Below are 17,182 nucleotides of genomic sequence, written 5' to 3'. Positions count from 1 at the left end.
CTTGAAATGGTTGCACCTTCCATTCCTTCTCCACTTAGTATTCTTGAGGTACCCAAAACTTAGTTCAAAAATCATACAGCCTTTGGTAACTGGATAGATTTTTTTAAATACCATTCACACGCTTTTGTTGATATTCTTCATTACACATTTTTCTTGTTCGAAGATTTCAATGTTGTTTCCTCTTTCATTCAAACTACTCAAGTAATGTTGTTGGAACCAGGTTTAAAAACTTATCGTACACTTGTTTTGACCTTCTATTGTAATCTTTCTTTCACTACTATTGACGGGTTTCTAATCTTGAGAACCTTTGTCATGGACCAAGTGATTATCATCTCTAAAACCCTTATTAATGAACTCTTTAAATTTTCAAATGATGATGATGATTCTACTCCTAATTCTATGACTTTTCAAAATGCAAAGCATATATTTGTTCTTGCTTTACATTCTAATATCTCTCCTACTCGCCAACTGACCCATAAAGGGTTAAATCTTTGTGGTAAGTTGCTGCACACCCTCCTTGTCAAAACAGTTTATTCTCGCAACTCTTCTTGTGGCTTAGTTTATGATACTCGCTTGATCTTAAAGTGGAAGGTTGCCACCTTAAAAACTATTGATTATGCCTCCCTCATTATCTCAAATATGCGCTTTTCTAGTTCCCCTTAAGTATGAGTTATACTCACACTTATGTGATCTGAAAAAGAAGATCTTCAAAAGATCCATGGGAAGAAAATTTTTCGTCTCGAGCCTCAAATCAACGATCACACTACTCATTCCCGCCTTGAGTCCCTTGACTACGAGGTGAGTAACATCAAGATATCTCTTCTTGAACTCCATGACAAGGTTTCCACCGTCACATTAATGTTGGATTCGTTTATGAAAGAGATAAAAGAAATGGTAGTAGAAGACGTAGTGGAAGAAGAGGAGTGGCAGAAGAGGCAGTTGTGGAAAAAGAGAAAAGTAGGAGAACCAAGAAGAGGAAGAGCATGAACAAGAAGAGGAGAAGGAGAAGAAAAAGAAGAAGAAAGGGTCGTTGCGCCTACTGTCCTAGTGCTTGAACCTGTAGATGCAACTTTATAAGCTATTGAAGCCACACCATCCCCCAGCAAACCCAAGGCTTCCAAGAAGAGGAAGACCAGGTCCAAGTAAGAAGTAATTTTATGTTGTTATTTGATAAACAATTTTATATTTCGCCAAACAATAATTTAGTTTTTCATGAACAATATCCCAACATTTTTATGACTCCTTATTTCTTTTTGATAAAAGTCAAAAAGGGGGAGAAATATTTTGGTATGTAATAACTTTTTTTTTCCCTTTGGATTCACTACATTATGCTTAGCTTGATTAGTTTGAAGTTCATATGCTTATTCTATATGATTCATAGTTGTTCATGCTTTACATTGTCTTATATGTTTTAGGTTTACTTCATATGATTAGTCTGTATGTTTTTAGTCTGTATGTTGTTCTTGATATTCATATGTTTATGTTTGTGTCCTTGGTATTGTGGACTCTGATTATCTCATCATCCTTATTCTGCTCACATAATGAGGGTCTTGGTGCATTCCCTCCTTCTTCAGCTCGAATTGTTCTCAATTCAGAGTCATCATAGTATGGTCTAAGGTCCCCTATGTTGAATATGGGAAAGACTCCATATTGTTCTGGCAGGTCCACCTTGTAAGCATTATCCTCATATTATTCAATGATTTGGAATGGTCCATCAGCTCTTGGCATCAGCTTGTTCTTCCTTTGCTTTGGAAACCTTTCCTTCCTCAAGTAGATCCATACCCAGTCACCAATCTGGAACACCTGTTTGGCTGAGGTGCGCCTGTTAGCCTTTTGCTGGTATTTATCAGTAGCTTTCTCAATGTTCTCTTGTGTTTTCTTGTGAATTGTCATCATTGTTTCAGCTTTCTGTTTAGCATCCCCATGTGCCCTGTAATGTAAAGGTAGTTCAATTAGTGACACAGGTAGTAAAGGGTTCATTCCATATACACATTCAAAGGGTGATATCTTTGTAGCCCAGCTAGGACTTTTATTATAGGCAAACTCTGCATGACATAGCTTGAGGTCCCAATCCCTTAGATTTTTCTTTACCAAGGTTCTAAGGATTGAACCCAGTGTTTTATTAGTCACCTCAGTTTGCCCATCAGTTTGTGGGTGGTGAGATGTACTATATAAAAGCTTAGTGTCAAGCAGTCTCCATAGGGTGCTCCAAAAGGAGCTTAGAAATTTTCTATCCGTGTCAGTTTCTATAGTTCTAGGGACCCCATGCAACCTAACAGTACTGCTCCTATGCCAGTGTTGCTAGCATCACACTCAACTTCAAATGGCTTACTAAAGTCAGGCAGTCTCAGAATTTACACATAGCTTCTTTGATACACTCAAAGGCTTGTTGTGCCTCCTTAGTCCATCTGAAAGTGTTTCCTTTTGTGCAATCTGTTAAAGGTGCCATCATGGTGCTAAAATTTTTCACAAACCTCCTATAGAAGGATGCTAGGCCATGAAAAGACCTTACCTGGGTGATGTTGGTGGGCACTGTCCAAGTTTTGATGGCTTCTACTTTTGTGGGATCTACTTTCACTCCTAATCTGCCTACTCTGAACCCAAGAAAATAGACTTCTGTCATTAAGAAAGAGCATTTATCCAACTTCCCAAACAATGTTTGCTGCCTAAGGACCTTAAACAGCTGTTCTAAATGACTAAGGTGTTCTCCTACTTCTTTACTATACACAAGAATGTCATCAAGGTATACCACTATGAATTTTCCTAGGAATGGTCTTAAAACTTCATTCATCAGTCTCATGAAGGTGCTAGGGGCTCCAGTTAATCCAAAGGGCATAACCATCCACTCATATAAGCCATACTTAGTTTTGATAGCTGTTTTCCATTCATCCCCTTCCCTCATCCTTATTTGGTGATACCCACTCCTTAGATCCATCTTACTAAACCATTGAGACCTTACTAACTCATCCAACATGTCATCTATTCTGGGTATGGGGAATCTGTAACAGACCGTTTTTCTTAATCTTAAATATTTTGACAAATTCAATAATCGTTTCGTTTTATTATTTTCTTTTTAATGTCGTTTCGAATTTTATTCCAATCGTTTTTAAGCTCTCGATTTTCTTTTATGGATAATTTATTTCTCTTAAAATAAATTACCTAAATATTAAGTCTAGCTAAATTACCTACAATAACTTAATCTTTTTATTTCCTATATTAATTTATGATTAAATATAAATATATATACAATAATAATTATAAAAAAAAAAAAGTAAAAATCTAAAAAAAAAAAATCTGGAAGTTGGCGGCTAAGAGGAATAGGTGGCAAAATTTTAATTATCCTTATCCTAATTTGCTTGCCCATGAAGGAAAACTAATATAATAAAAAAAAATTACAATCTTAGCCTATAAATAATCTAAAGCTACCGTGGGTAAATAAAAAGGGAGGAGAAAAAAAAAAAAAGCAAATCAAAAATTTATTTCCCAAATATAAGCTAATTCCTAAAAAAAATCTAAAAACCCTAGAAAAATTCCTAAAAATTCTCAAAAATTTTCTAATAATAGTATTTAGTGTTAATTATAGAAATTCAAGGGGAGGAAGCTAATTTTGTGGCTAAAAATTCTACAACAAAGGAATTTAATTAATAGTGAAATTATTGAAGGTATAAATTCTTACATATATTTATTTACATGAAATTATGCCCATAAATTTTTATATGCGTTTATTATATTTAAATTTCATTTTCTGCAAATTTTGGTGATTTAATTCGTTGTAATTTAATTTATATGATTTATTCTTTGAATTGCCAAAAACCGCAAAATCTGAAATAATTTAAATTAAAATAGTAAAATTTTAATATTTTTAAACGAAATTTTTTCTGTACATATATATATATATATGAGATATAGATTGTGTATTAATTTCGTGAAATACTATTGAGTATAAATATTAATATTAATTTTTTCTAAAAAACCAAACCGCAAAATCGGAAATAATTTTAATTAAAATAGTAAAAATTAATATTTTTACACGAAAATTTTTCTGTACATATATATATATGAAATAGAAGTTTTTTATTAATTTCGTTAATTATAGTGGAGTATAAATATTATTATAAATTTTTGCTAAAAAACGCATAAAATAAGGAAATTCATAAATTTGGGTTAAAAATAATTATTTCTGGAAAAAAAAAATTAAATTATTTTAGTTACTGTATTTCCAATTCATTTAAGTTATTTTTGTGAAATTTTATGATATTTAAATTTTAAAGAAATAAATTAATAATCTAAATTGTTATTGTAGGCAAAAAGAAAGAAAATTGAAATAATAATTAAAATTAATTTATTTTGGTGAATAAGAATATATGCCAACTCATTTAGTAAATTATTTATTTTAAAATATTTCGTGTCGATTTCGATCCTAAGAAAATTAATTATTCATTCACAAAATTTAAAAATAAGTTACAAAGAAAATAATAAAGCATAATTGAAATTTATCTATAAATAAATACTAAAGACCCATTTTAGTTTTGATTTAGTTTAATAATTAATGAATATTTATATGCAAGATGTTATGAATTTATTTCTATTATATGTTATTGTAATGTTGCATTTATATGAAAACAGTAACATGATAATAAAAAGGCTTGATAGTAAGGAAATGCCAAACCATGCTTCCGGCATGTAAAAAATGTGGGACGTGTTTTCCGGCACGTAAAATACGGCGAACACAGTAAGGTTGTTTAACCTGACCTGTGGCTCGAGCAATATTGTACTGGAGGAGTGACGACTCCCACTAAGTTAGGGGTTTTGGTTTACCTCACCCTAACAGGCCCTTACATATATCAAACAAAGATCATATGTGTTGCATTCATTAAACAAGTAATCGGATTCCACGCCCTAACACTCAAGCAGAAGTGTTAGTAAATCACGCCCTGGTACTCAAGCAGAAGGACCAGAAGTTATATATATATAAATGAATCTAATATAAAAATGAATTCCCTATAATACATAAGATACCTTGCATATTATATATTGCAATGCACTTATTTTTGCTTATTACTTAATTGTCGTGCATATACTATCCATACTTGTATAGTTGCGGTAAGTTTTTATACTCGGTTTTTTTTAAAGCTGACCGATTTCCATCGGCTGTTCCCATATTTCGGGAGCAGATGCTGCAGGTAACTTTACATGAAGTTATTAAGAAGCTATAGTATTGTCTGTGTGATGTTAGTATATATGTAGTTTATATTACGGGTATGTAAAGACGATAATTATGTATTAAAGAAAGATGTAATACGTAAAATTATATTTTAATGATTTAAGCTTTCATTGTTTTTTTTGAAAACTCTGTTTTGTCTTATTTGTTTTTCGCAATAATCACGGTTCGATAGACTTCCGCTTAGCGTTACTTACTATATATATTATAATAAACCTTCATTAGAAAAGAACTGTCCGTTACACTTGGTATCAGAGCCAACGATATTCGAACGGTCGGTACTTCTTATCCGATACTAGGAAACACCGTGATAAATTACGTTTTGAAAAAAAAATTTTAGTATTTTAAATGAAATTTGTTTTATTTGTTTTATGTGTTAAAAAAAATGCGATTTGCGATTTAAAATATAGGTAATGCAACACTTCCCTACTTTATTAAAGATGCGAAGATGTGGTAGGAGAGGGTATATCGCAAGAGGTGAACCTTTGGAGATTTATGGGAATCTTTTACCAGCTGACTTAATTCAATTTGATTTGGGAACATTTGATATCATTTTGGGTATGGATTAGTTGGAGAGATATTCAGCAGAGATTTTGTGTAAGGAAAAGGTTGTTAGAATAGAAACTCCCGAGGGAACGAAGTATATTCGGAAGAACTCAGAATCTCAGCTAGAGACAATTTCTGTAATTCAAGCAACACAAATGATAAAACAAGGAAATGAAGGGTTCTTATGTTTTGTTACTACTAAAGAAGTAAAACCTAAACCTAGTTTGCAAGAAACCCCGATCGTGCAAGAATATTCTGATGTGTTTCCTGAAGATTTACCCGGTATACCTCCAAAAAGAGAAGTAGACTTCCATATTGACCTTATTCCTGATATTACCCCTATTTCTAAAACTCCTTACCGTTTTGCTCCAGCTGAATTGGCTGAGCTGAAGAAGCAGCTAGATGAATTGCTTGAAAAAGGTTTCATTCGACCTAGTGTTTCACCATGGGGAGCTTCGTTCTCTTTGTCAGAAAGAAAGATGGGAGTATGAGGCTATGCATTGATTATAGGGAGATCAATAAGATTACCATCAAGAATCGTTATCCTTTGCCAAGGATAGACGACCTTTTTGATCAGTTGGGGGAGCAAGGGTCTTTTCGAAGATAGATTTGAGGTCTGGTTATCATCAATTAAGGATTGCTGAAGAAGATATTCCTAAGACTGCATTTAGAACCAGATATGGGCACTATGAGTTTCTAGTAATGCCATTTGGTCTAACGAATGCTCCAGCAGCATTTATGGATCTCATGCAAAGATATTTCAACCCTTACCTGGATAAGTTTGTGGTTGTGTTTATTGATGATATATTGGTGTATTCAAAGAATAAAGAGCAACATGAGCAGCACTTAAGGATAGTTTTAGAGAAGTTGAGAAAAGAGAAACTTTTTGGCAAGTTTAGTAAATGTGAATTTTGGTTAGAAAAGATATCTTTTTTAGGGCACGTTGTTTCGAAGGATGGAATTTCTGTTGACCCTGATAAGATTAGGGCAGTGATGGAATGGCCGAATCCAAAGAGTGTTACTGAAGTAAGAAGTTTCTTAGGCTTGGCAGGCTATTACAGGAAGTTTGTGGAAAATTTTTCTAAAATTGCCCGACCGTTGTTTGAGTTGCTAAAAAAGGGAGTTCAGTTTCAATGGGGCGAGAAGCAGAGTAAATCATTAGAAGAGCTTAAGAGGAGACTTACGATGGCACCTGTGTTGATCATGCCCGACTGTGGGAAAGCATTTGAGGTATATTGTGATGCATCGAAGGAAGGTTTGGGATGTGTGCTAATGCAAGAAGGCAAAGTAGTAGCTTATGCGTCAAGGCAATTAAGGCCACATGAGTTGAATTATCCAATACACGACATTGAACTAGCAGCTGTAATTTTTGCCCTGAAGTTATGGAGACATTATCTCTATGGAGTACCATGCAAGATTTTCACTGATCATAAAAATTTGAAATATGTCTTCATTCAGAAGGAGCTGAATATGCGACAAAGGCGGTGGCTGGAAATCATTAAAGACTTTGATGTTGACATAAATTATCATCTTGGAAAAGCAAACAAAGTGGCTGATGCATTGAGCAGAAGGCCGAGGATATCTGTAAATGCTATAATGACGATACCTTGGGAACTATACCGAGAAATCCAAAAGTTAGATCTAGAAATTGTTAATTATTATCAAGTTGTTGAGTATTTGGGAGCAATGACTATACAACCGACTTTGTTCGAAAGAATTATAGAAGCACAACAAGAAGATCCCGAGATAATCGAGTTAATCATTCGAGTTCAAAGGAAAGAGACAGAAGCGTTCGAAGTGGGTGCGAAAGGTGAACTAAGAATGAATGGGAGATTGTGTATACCAGACACCACAGAGCTGAAAGAAGAGATTTTGAAAGAAGGACACCAAGGAATGTTTCACTTGCACCCTGGTAGAGAAAAGATGATTGAAGAATTAAGGAAATTATTTTGGTGGAAAGGTATGAGAAAAAGATGTAGCTGAATTTGTATCCCGGTGTTTGATTTGCCAGAAGGTGAAATTTGAAAGGCAGAAGAGTTCTGGACTACTTCAACCACTAGAAATTCCTGAAAGGAAATGGGATTCCATATCCATGGATTTTGTAGTTGGATTACCAAGAACGCAACGAGGAAATGACACAATTTGGGTAATAGTTGACAGATTGACCAAAGTTGCAAGATTCCTGCCAATGAAGGGAACATGGTCAGTAAAACAATTGGCTGATGGTTATGTTCGAGAAGTTATAAGGTTACATGGAGTACCGAGAACAATTGTGTCTGACAGAGACCCAAAATTTTTGTCACGATTTTGGGAAAAGTTGCAAGAAGCATTCGGATCGAAACTATGTTTAAGTACTTCATTTCATCCGGCTACTGATGGCCAAACCGAAAGAACCATCCAGACATTAGAGGATCTTTTGAGATGTTGTATTCTTGAATTTGGTGGTTCATAGGAACAGAAATTGCCTTTGATAGAGTTTTCGTACAACAACAGCTATCAAACCAGCATTAAGATGGCACCAAACGAAGCCTTATACGGAAGAAAATGTCGAGTACCGTTGTGTTGGGATCAGATAGACCGAAATGTGCCTGAAGGACCAGATCTTATTCAAGACTCTATTGATAGCTTGAGGGTAGTACAAGAGAACATGAAGGCAGCACAAAGTAGACAGAAGAGTTATGCAGACAACCGTCGCAGAGCTTTGCAATTTGCTGAAGGTGACAAAGTATTTCTAAAGATTTCACCAACAAAAGGGGTCCAACGCTTTGGGATAAAAGGGAAATTAAGCCCTAAATTTATCGGACCTTTTGAAATTTTGAAAAGAGTAGGGGAGGTGGCATACGAACTAGCTTTACCCCCGGATTTAGCTAGAGTTCATAATGTATTCCATGTTTCTCAGTTGAGAAAGTATATCCACGACCCATCACATGTGTTAGTTCACGATCCCTTACAAATTGATGAAAACCTAGCTTATGAAGAAAGACCAATTAGAATTTTGGATCATCAAGTGAAAGAATTGAGGAATAAAAGAATACCTTAAGTTAAAGTGCTATGGTCGAACCATCATGTCGAAGAAGCAACTTGGGAAAGCGAAACTGATATGAGAAAACGCTATCCCCAGTTATTCATTTAGGTTCAAGTTTCGGGACGAAACTATGTTAAGGGGGGAAGAGTTGTAACAGACCGTTTTTCTTAATCTTAAATATTTTGACAAATTCAATAATCGTTTCGTTTTATTATTTTCTTTTTAATGTCGTTTCGAATTTTATTCCAATCGTTTTTAAGCTCTCGATTTTCTTTTATGTATAATTTATTTCTCTTAAAATAAATTACCTAAATATTAAGTCTAGCTAAATTACCTACAATAACTTATTCTTTTTATTTCCTATATTAAGTTATGATTAAATATAAATATATATACAATAATAATTATAAAAAAAAAAAAGTAAAAATCTAAAAAAAAAATCTGGAAGTTGGCGGCTAAGAGGAATAGGTGGCAAAATTTTAATTATCCTTATCCTAATTTGCTTGCCCATGAAGGAAAACTAATATAATAAAAAAAAATTACAATCTTAGCCTATAAATAATCTAAAGCTACCGTGGGTAAATAAAAAGGGAGGAGAAAAAAAAAAAAAAAAGCAAATCAGAAATTTATTTCCCAAATATAAGCTAATTCCTAAAAAAAATCTAAAAATCCTAGAAAAATTCCTAAAAATTCTCAAAAATTTTCTAATAATAGTATTTAGTGTTAATTATAGAAATTCAAGGGGAGGAAGCTAATTTTGTGGCTAAAAATTCTACAACAAAGGAATTTAATTAATAGTGAAATTATTGAAGGTATAAATTCTTACATATATTTATTTACATGAAATTATGCCCATAAATTTTTATATGCGTTTATTATATTTAAATTTCATTTTCTGCAAATTTTGGTGATTTAATTCGTTCTAATTTAATTTATATGATTTATTCTTTGAATTGCCAAAAACCGCAAAATCTGAAATAATTTAAATTAAAATAGTAAATATTAATATTTTTAAACGAAATTTTTTCTGTACATATATATATATGAGATATAGATTTTGTATTAATTTCGTGAAATATTATTGAGTATAAATATTAATATTAATTTTTTCTAAAAAAACAAACCGCAAAATCGGAAATAATTTTAATTAAAATAGTAAAAATAAATATTTTTACACGAAACTTTTTCTGTACATATATATATATGAAATATAAGTTTTGTATTAATTTCGTTAATTATAGTGGAGTATAAATATTATTATAAATTTTTGCTAAAAAACGCATAAAATAAGGAAATTCATAAATTTGGGTTAAAAATAATTATTTCTGGAAAAAAAAAATTAAATTATTTTAGTTACTGTATTTCCAATTCAATTAAGTTATTTTTGTGAAATTTTATGATATTTAAATTTTAAAGAAATAAATTAATAATCTAAATTGTTATTGTAGGCAAAAAGAAAGAAAATTGAAATAATAATTAAAATTAATTTATTTTGGTGAATAAGAATATATGCCAACTCATTTAGTAAATTATTTATTTTAAAATATTTCGTGTCGATTTCGATCCTAAGAAAATTAATTATTCATGTACAAAATTTAAAAATAAGTTACTAAGAAAATAATAAAGCATAATTGAAATTTATCTATAAATAAATACTAAAGACACATTTTAGTTTTGATTTAGTTTAATAGTTAATGAATATTTATATGCAAGATGTTATGAATTTATTTCTATTGTATGTTATTGTAATGTTGCATTTATATGAAAACAGTAACATGATAATAAAAAGGCTTGATAGTAAGGAAATGCCGAACCATGCTTCCGGCATGTAAAAAACATGGGACGTGTTTTCCGGCACGTAAAATACGGCGAACACTGTAAGGTTGTTTAACCTGACCTGTGGCTCGAGCAATATTGTACTGGAGGAGTGACGACTCCCACTAAGTTAGGGGTTTTGATTTACCTCACCCTAACAGGCCCTTACATATATCAAACAAAGATCATATGTGTTGCATTCATTAAACAAGTAATCGGATTCCACGCCCTAACACTCAAGCAGAAGTGTTAGTAAATCACGCCCTGATACTCAAGCAGAAGGACCAGAAGTTATATATATATAAATGAATCTAATATAAAAATGAATTCCCTATAATACATAAGATACCTTGCATATTATTTATTGCAATGCACTTATTTTTGCTTATTACTTAATTGTCGTGCATATACTATCCACACTTGTATAGTTGCGGTAAGTTTTTATACTCGGTTTTTTTTAAAGCTGACCGACTTCCATCGGCTGTTCCCATATTTCGGGAGCAGATGCTGCAGGTAACTTTACATGAAGTTATTAAGAAGCTATAGTATTGTCTGTGTGATGTTAGTATATATGTAGTTTATATTACGGGTATGTAAAGACGATAATTATGTATTAAAGAAAGATGTAATACGTAAAATTATATTTTAATGATTTAAGCTTTCTTTGTTTTTTTTGAAAACTCTGTTTTGTCTTATTTGTTTTTCGCAATAATCACGGTTCGATAGACTTCCGCTTAGAGTTACTTACTATATATATTATAATAAACCTTCATTAGAAAAGAACTGTCCGTTACAGAATCTATATTTTATTGTGATGTTGTTCACACTCCTACTATCCACACACATCCTCCAAGTCCCATCCTTCTTTGGCACAAATAATGTTGGAACAGCACATGGGCTCATACTCTCTCTAACATATCCCCTATCCATTAGTTCCTGTATTTGTCTTTGCAACTCCTTTGTCTCATCAGGTTTAGCTCTATATGCAGGTTTGTTAGGAAGTGCAGCCCCTAGTATAAGGTCAATTTGGTGTTCAATACCCCTTATTAGGGTTAGCCCTGCTGGTAATTCTGCTAGAAAAACATCATCATATTGCTCTAGTAGGTCAGTGATCCTAGGATCTAGGGTGTTACTCTCCTGCTTGACTTCCTTGCTAAACAACAGGAAGGCTTTCCCTTCTTTCCTAACTTCCTTTATACTCACTTTCCTGCTCATCAAAGACACACTGCTCTTTGGTTTCTGTGGGGGTAAGGCTTTGTGAGGTGGCAGGGGCATAAGATCCTTAAGCTTCCCTTCATGTCTCAGGGTAAAAACATTGGTGTATCCATCATGTAGTGTCTTTCTGTCATGCTGCCAGGGTCTGCCTAGGAGCACATGACAGGCAGTCATATCTAACATATCACAAAGCACCTTATCCTTGTATGAACCTATAGCAAATTGAACCAAGCATCTCTTCTTCACATAACCATTAGCTTCGCTATCTAGCCATTTCAATTTATAAGGGTGAGGATGTGATTTAGTTTCCACGTCTAGGGTCTGAACCAAATCCTTGCTCACACAATTGGTCTCACTACCTCCATCTATGATTAAGTCACAAACTTTGTCCTTAATTTTACACTTGGTCTGGAAGATATTTTCCCTTTGATCATTAGGCTTGATCTTTGGGGTAGCATGGAAGTTTCACTTAATCAAAAGGTTTTGTAGATCCCATTCCGGGTAGACTACCTCCCTATCCTCCTCTTCCTCACTCTCATCAGTGCCTTGAAAGGTCTCTAAAACCCCTTCACCATTAACAAAGTAGGAACCATCAGGATCCTCCCTTAATGTGGAAGGCCAAACCACCTTTTCCGTTCCATTTTTGCTGACTAACATAGCCCTAGGTCTGCCTCCTTCCCTAATTTCTGTCCACTCCTGCACAGTGAAGGCCCTAGCATTAGGACACTCACTCTTTATGTTACCATGTCCATGGCATTTGAAGCAAACCACCCCTCTCAGATCTCTAGGGTTTCTGTCCTTAGTTGTGTTGGACAAGGGTGGAGTCCTGTCTTGTGCAGCAACCTGTTTAATAGTGTGTGTCTGTGCTCCTACATTTCTCAAATTATTGCTCCTCATTGGTCTATTGTAGGCACTACCTGTGTTGGGTTTATTCTTAGAATATTTTTCAAGGGTCAAGGCATTGCTGCAAGCTAGGCTAAAGGTGAGGTTTGGAGTCAACTCCAATTTCCTTCTCAAGTCTTCCCTTAATCCCCCTATAAACTTCCTAACCTTCATCTCTTCAGTCACATTGGTGTCACACACTCCTGATAACCTTTTCCATTCCTGTATGTACTCTGACACAGACCTATTATCCTGCCTCAAAGTGCCCCATTGCATGTATAGCTGTTGTATATAATTTCGTGGGACATACTTCCTTCTTAAATGTTTCCTTAGTTTCTCCCAAGTGTTGATTCTCTCCCTGTCCTCCCTCCTTCTCTGCTTTTGAACCCCTTCCAACCACACAACTGCTAGTTTAGTTAATTTGATTTTAGCTAGCTTAAACTGTTGCTCTTGTGGTGTATCTTTAAAGTCAAAATATCTTTCAAGGCTGGCTTTCCAGTCCAAGTACATTTCTGGGTCTGCAGAGTGTCCATCAAATTCAGGTATTTCTATCCTCAAGGTTTTGTCTTCATTGGCTCTGTTGTTCTGAGGGTGCTGTTGTGGTTTTTCCCCCTGATTACCGACATTATTAGCCACTGTCAGGGCTAACTGTTGAACCAAATTGGTAAGGACTTCTAATTTTTCCTCCAATCCATGTTATATCAGATACACACGCAGAAATAAGAACAAAATTCAGTCAGAAACCTTGCAAGAAACTGATACTTGAGGTGTCAGATCACTTCACAACTGAACTGATTGTCTGAATCAAGATTCTGTGGTGTTTAATGCATTAACTAATTCTCACAAAAGTTTTGACACAAAATACTACCTGAATTCTTGTTACTAATCAACAAATTGTACAAATTGCACGTAAAATCAAAATTTCTCACCAGAAACTTTCCGAGTCAAATTCTGTTTTTCAGGAGATTGTTACCTCCTTCCACTATTGTGTTATCTTCTTCTCCCTTGTTGAATTACGCCAAGCCAACCTAGGCTCTGATACCAAGTTGCACCAACTCTAAGGAGGAGAATGATGATTGCAATTCTTATTCAAACACTCACCCAATCAGACAATCAAGAACAGATGATTTCTTGATCAGATTGTCTAATTTGGACTGATTTCTAGGCAATCTTGGATGACTGCCTATCCTTGAAATGAGACACTAATTTCCCTAAAGAATACGGGGCCTAATCCTCACAATTCTCTCAATGATCAACCCTGATCTTGGAGAAGTATGAATCTCTTGAGGCGTGAATGCACACAGCTTTGCAAGACAGAAAATAGAAACACACTTTGTAAATCTGAATTGAATGAATGAATGATTATCAACAATGATCGTCCCTTACAAATGGGAGGAGAGCCTTATTTATAGACTTGGCCCCACTCCTCAATGGCTATAAAAGAAAGGCGCCTAATGTTTTATTATTTGACACATCATATAACAGAAAACAGACGAATTAAAACAGAAGAATTAGGAGCTTGTTGGGCCGTCTGTGATTGCTGGCCTTCTGTTTGTGGTTGCTTAGCCTCCTATTATCTTCTGTGGTTGATGGGCTTCTATTGAGTCCTTATTTAGTCTTCCTCCTCTAGATTTAAGACTATATATGCTTTCTTCATAGGTATGCCATGTATGTTCATACCATTGAGCATTTGATCATTAGCTTCAGTTTCCATGTTTACTTGGGCTGGGCTTGGCTGTTGATCAACCTCAGTGTTTGTGTTTGTGTCCTTGGTATTGTGGACTATAATTATCTCATCATCCTTATTCTACTCATATAATGAGGGTCTTGGTGCATAATTTGAGTAATAAATTATTTTGAATAATGTTAAAATATGTTTAGTCTAATAATATCTCACGTTTAATTTAGTCTTATGTTTTATAAGTTAAATAAAATTAGACTGAGTAATACTTATGTGGTAATTACATGGTTTTATATTTGCTAAATTTGAAATAAGTAAGTTACTTATTGAACAAGTCTATGTGTGCTAAATATAGACTTTCCTAAATATGTGGAACCGACTTTCTATAATTTATGGATGTAATGTCAAGTGTACCTACAATAGAGGAAAATTGATTTTAGGTGTTCCTATAATTTTGGTACAAGATGAGTAAATGAAATCTAAAATCGTATTATTTGATTTTGATTGAATTAATTAACTTAGAAAAATATATATAAACATACTTGGTGATTGCTATTATTAGAACTAACTTGACACGATTGTCTAAGTCTTGAAGAAGCTAAAAATAACTAAAACGTGTTTTGCTCAAGAAGTCCAAAGGAGTGTCTAACTACTTGCACTCCAGGGCTTTGACATTTAATCTTAACATAACCAGAAGTAAGATAAATAAGGAGATGAAGGGTATTGTTTATAACGGCTAGTTAAGGGAGCGTCCTATATTAAAGCTTCATCAACAATTGAATATTACAATAGCATACTCCTATCTATTTTCTCTAGGTGTTAAAGTCTAAAAAGAGTTGTAATCTTATGTTTTTATTACTTTTCTAACTTTCATAATTGTAATAGATCTTGGTTTTCAAGATAGTTAAATTAGATTTGAAATTTAAATTAAGTCTCTTGTCCTAGAATACTTTTGAAAGTATTTAATTATTTTCTCATTTGTTAGATTGGGTTTAGATTTTTTATTAAAGAGAATGTGTATATCGTTTTTCAAGAGGAAGAACATGGTGAGAGAAGATAAAGAGATCTTCTTAGTGATCTAGGTTTTATTAATAAAAGAGGTTGAATCTTAGGGTTAAAAAGGAACCCATAGGCGGTGAGTAGGCTATTAATAACTAAACCTCGATAACAAATCACTTGTCTTGTCTACATTTTATTTTCGCACTTAACTTTTAGATTTGTTATTTGACCTAAAACTAGAAAACTGTTTGAAATGTCTCATAATTTCTTGAGCTAATAGTAAAGGAAAAATTTTTAATTCGCATACTCTCAATTCACCCCTTCTAGAGGGTAATCAATCTCTTATCAACCTTCATACTCCCTCCAATTAAGAGTAATTGTCTCATTTGGTTGGCACGGATATTAAGAGTGGGATGGGGTCCACCAAAAAGGTAATAGTTGGGATTTTTTAAGTGATTGGATAAATTAGGTAAGTAGTAAAAGTGGGGGTATTTTCGTAATTACGTGTGTGAACGAAGGATATTTAAGTAAAAAAATCATTGACAAAAAAAGAAAATAGGACAATTGATATGAATTTGCCGAATAAGGAAATGGGACAATTACTCTAGTTGTGTATTTTTCTAATAAAAAAATTGGAAATATTAATATTAATAGAACACTTTCAACTTAGGGGATCAGGAGCCGCCGGCATAAAAAATCTTGAGGAGGAAAAAAAGCCATTGAAAAAGGAGTCAAGAGGCGGGCCAAAAAAAGCCATTGAAAAAGGAGCCAAGAGGCGGGCCACTAAAAGAAAAGCATAAGAGTGGACTATGCATACACCAAGGCGCCTACATCTTTCAAGTAAAAACAAGAACATTCACACCTTACACACAAAAAGGTCTAAACACCTTACACACCTTTTCTAGATACACCACCACCAAGTATCTATCTATTTCAAAATAAAACATCCCAATGATTAAAACGAAAAGGAGTAGAACATAATACACTCGAGGATGTAATCAAGGACGATATAAATGCATAAATGCAGCAGCTATCCGCCAAAACTACACAAGTCATTTTTGTGCATTGCTTCGTCACACCAGTATACTCTTAAAATCAGCAACCAGTAAACACCTTTACTCATTTGTCAGCAATTTTCAGCCCCTTTGACACCAAAATTCTTGGGTTGTATACCCAATTTTCATCTGTTTGTTGATTTTGTTTTTGGCTCCTTGTATTTAGCAAGACTCTAGTTGCTATTAATCTCCTCATACATCAGGTAGTTTAGGTCAGACAGCTCAACAATATCATTGACTCATTAAAATTCCAACCGGATCAGCTTCTCAATACACCAATTGCATTCAAAAGCATCCTCAGTATAAACGACACTCAGCACATAGTCACCCAACAATGGGAAGATCTGCTCAGACCAGACAGTGTTTTTGAATAGATTGTTTAACCTCTTTCGTAGTGTATCATAATACACACCACCAAAGCACCATGTTTGACATGATGCAGGTTTCTTACACATTCAAGACTGTAATAACTTGTGCAAGAAAGAAAATTGTTTGTGTGCATGACTATTCAGCAAGTGCAGCAGCAGATCAATGTGCACAAAATAGTACAGCAACAGCAGAATATTAAGGAAAGCCACAGAAACAGAATTCAGAAGAATTGGCCTGCCAGCCTACCTTGCACGACATTTGGAGACCAAACCTGTGCACAAAGGACCAGGAAAACCCAAGGGATGGCATCTTTGTACATTAAACAAGAATTCAAGGTCCAAAGGTAGTCCTAATCATCCATAGAAAATCCACAG

The 17,182-nt window shown here is 34.0% G+C and overlaps 1 protein-coding gene across 1 annotated transcript; it reads right to left on the bottom strand.

Moving 5' to 3' along the window:
* Window positions 1–11,363: 11,363 nt before the first annotated feature.
* On the bottom strand, window positions 11,364–16,440 carry LOC130798931 (uncharacterized). Its single transcript, XM_057662028.1, has 3 exons — window positions 16,369–16,440; window positions 12,333–13,388; window positions 11,364–12,230 (listed from the first exon to the last, which is right to left on the bottom strand). The coding sequence occupies exons 1-3, from the start codon at window positions 16,438–16,440 to the stop codon at window positions 11,364–11,366; spliced, it is 1,995 nt and encodes a 664-aa protein (XP_057518011.1).
* Between the last annotated feature and the right edge of the window lie 742 nt (window positions 16,441–17,182).

Source organism: Amaranthus tricolor, chromosome 13, assembly GCF_026212465.1.
Source record: "Amaranthus tricolor cultivar Red isolate AtriRed21 chromosome 13, ASM2621246v1, whole genome shotgun sequence".
NCBI lineage: Eukaryota > Viridiplantae > Streptophyta > Magnoliopsida > Caryophyllales > Amaranthaceae > Amaranthus > Amaranthus tricolor.
This window is presented reverse-complemented; position numbering and strand designations above follow the sequence as displayed.

What these genes read in the sequence shown, in the direction of transcription:
- LOC130798931 (XM_057662028.1), bottom strand. Translation starts at nt 16,440, where the DNA reads ATGACTTGTGTAGTTTTGGCGGATAGCTGCTGCATTTATGCATTTATA. An exon ending in CCTTGATTACATCCTCGAGT is followed by an intron (nt 13,389 to 16,368) that starts GTATTATGTTCT and finishes CATGGATTGGAG; the next exon opens with GAAAAATTAGAAGTCCTTAC. An exon ending in AGGAAGAGGAGGATAGGGAG is followed by an intron (nt 12,231 to 12,332) that starts GTAGTCTACCCG and finishes AATATCTTCCAG; the next exon opens with ACCAAGTGTAAAATTAAGGA.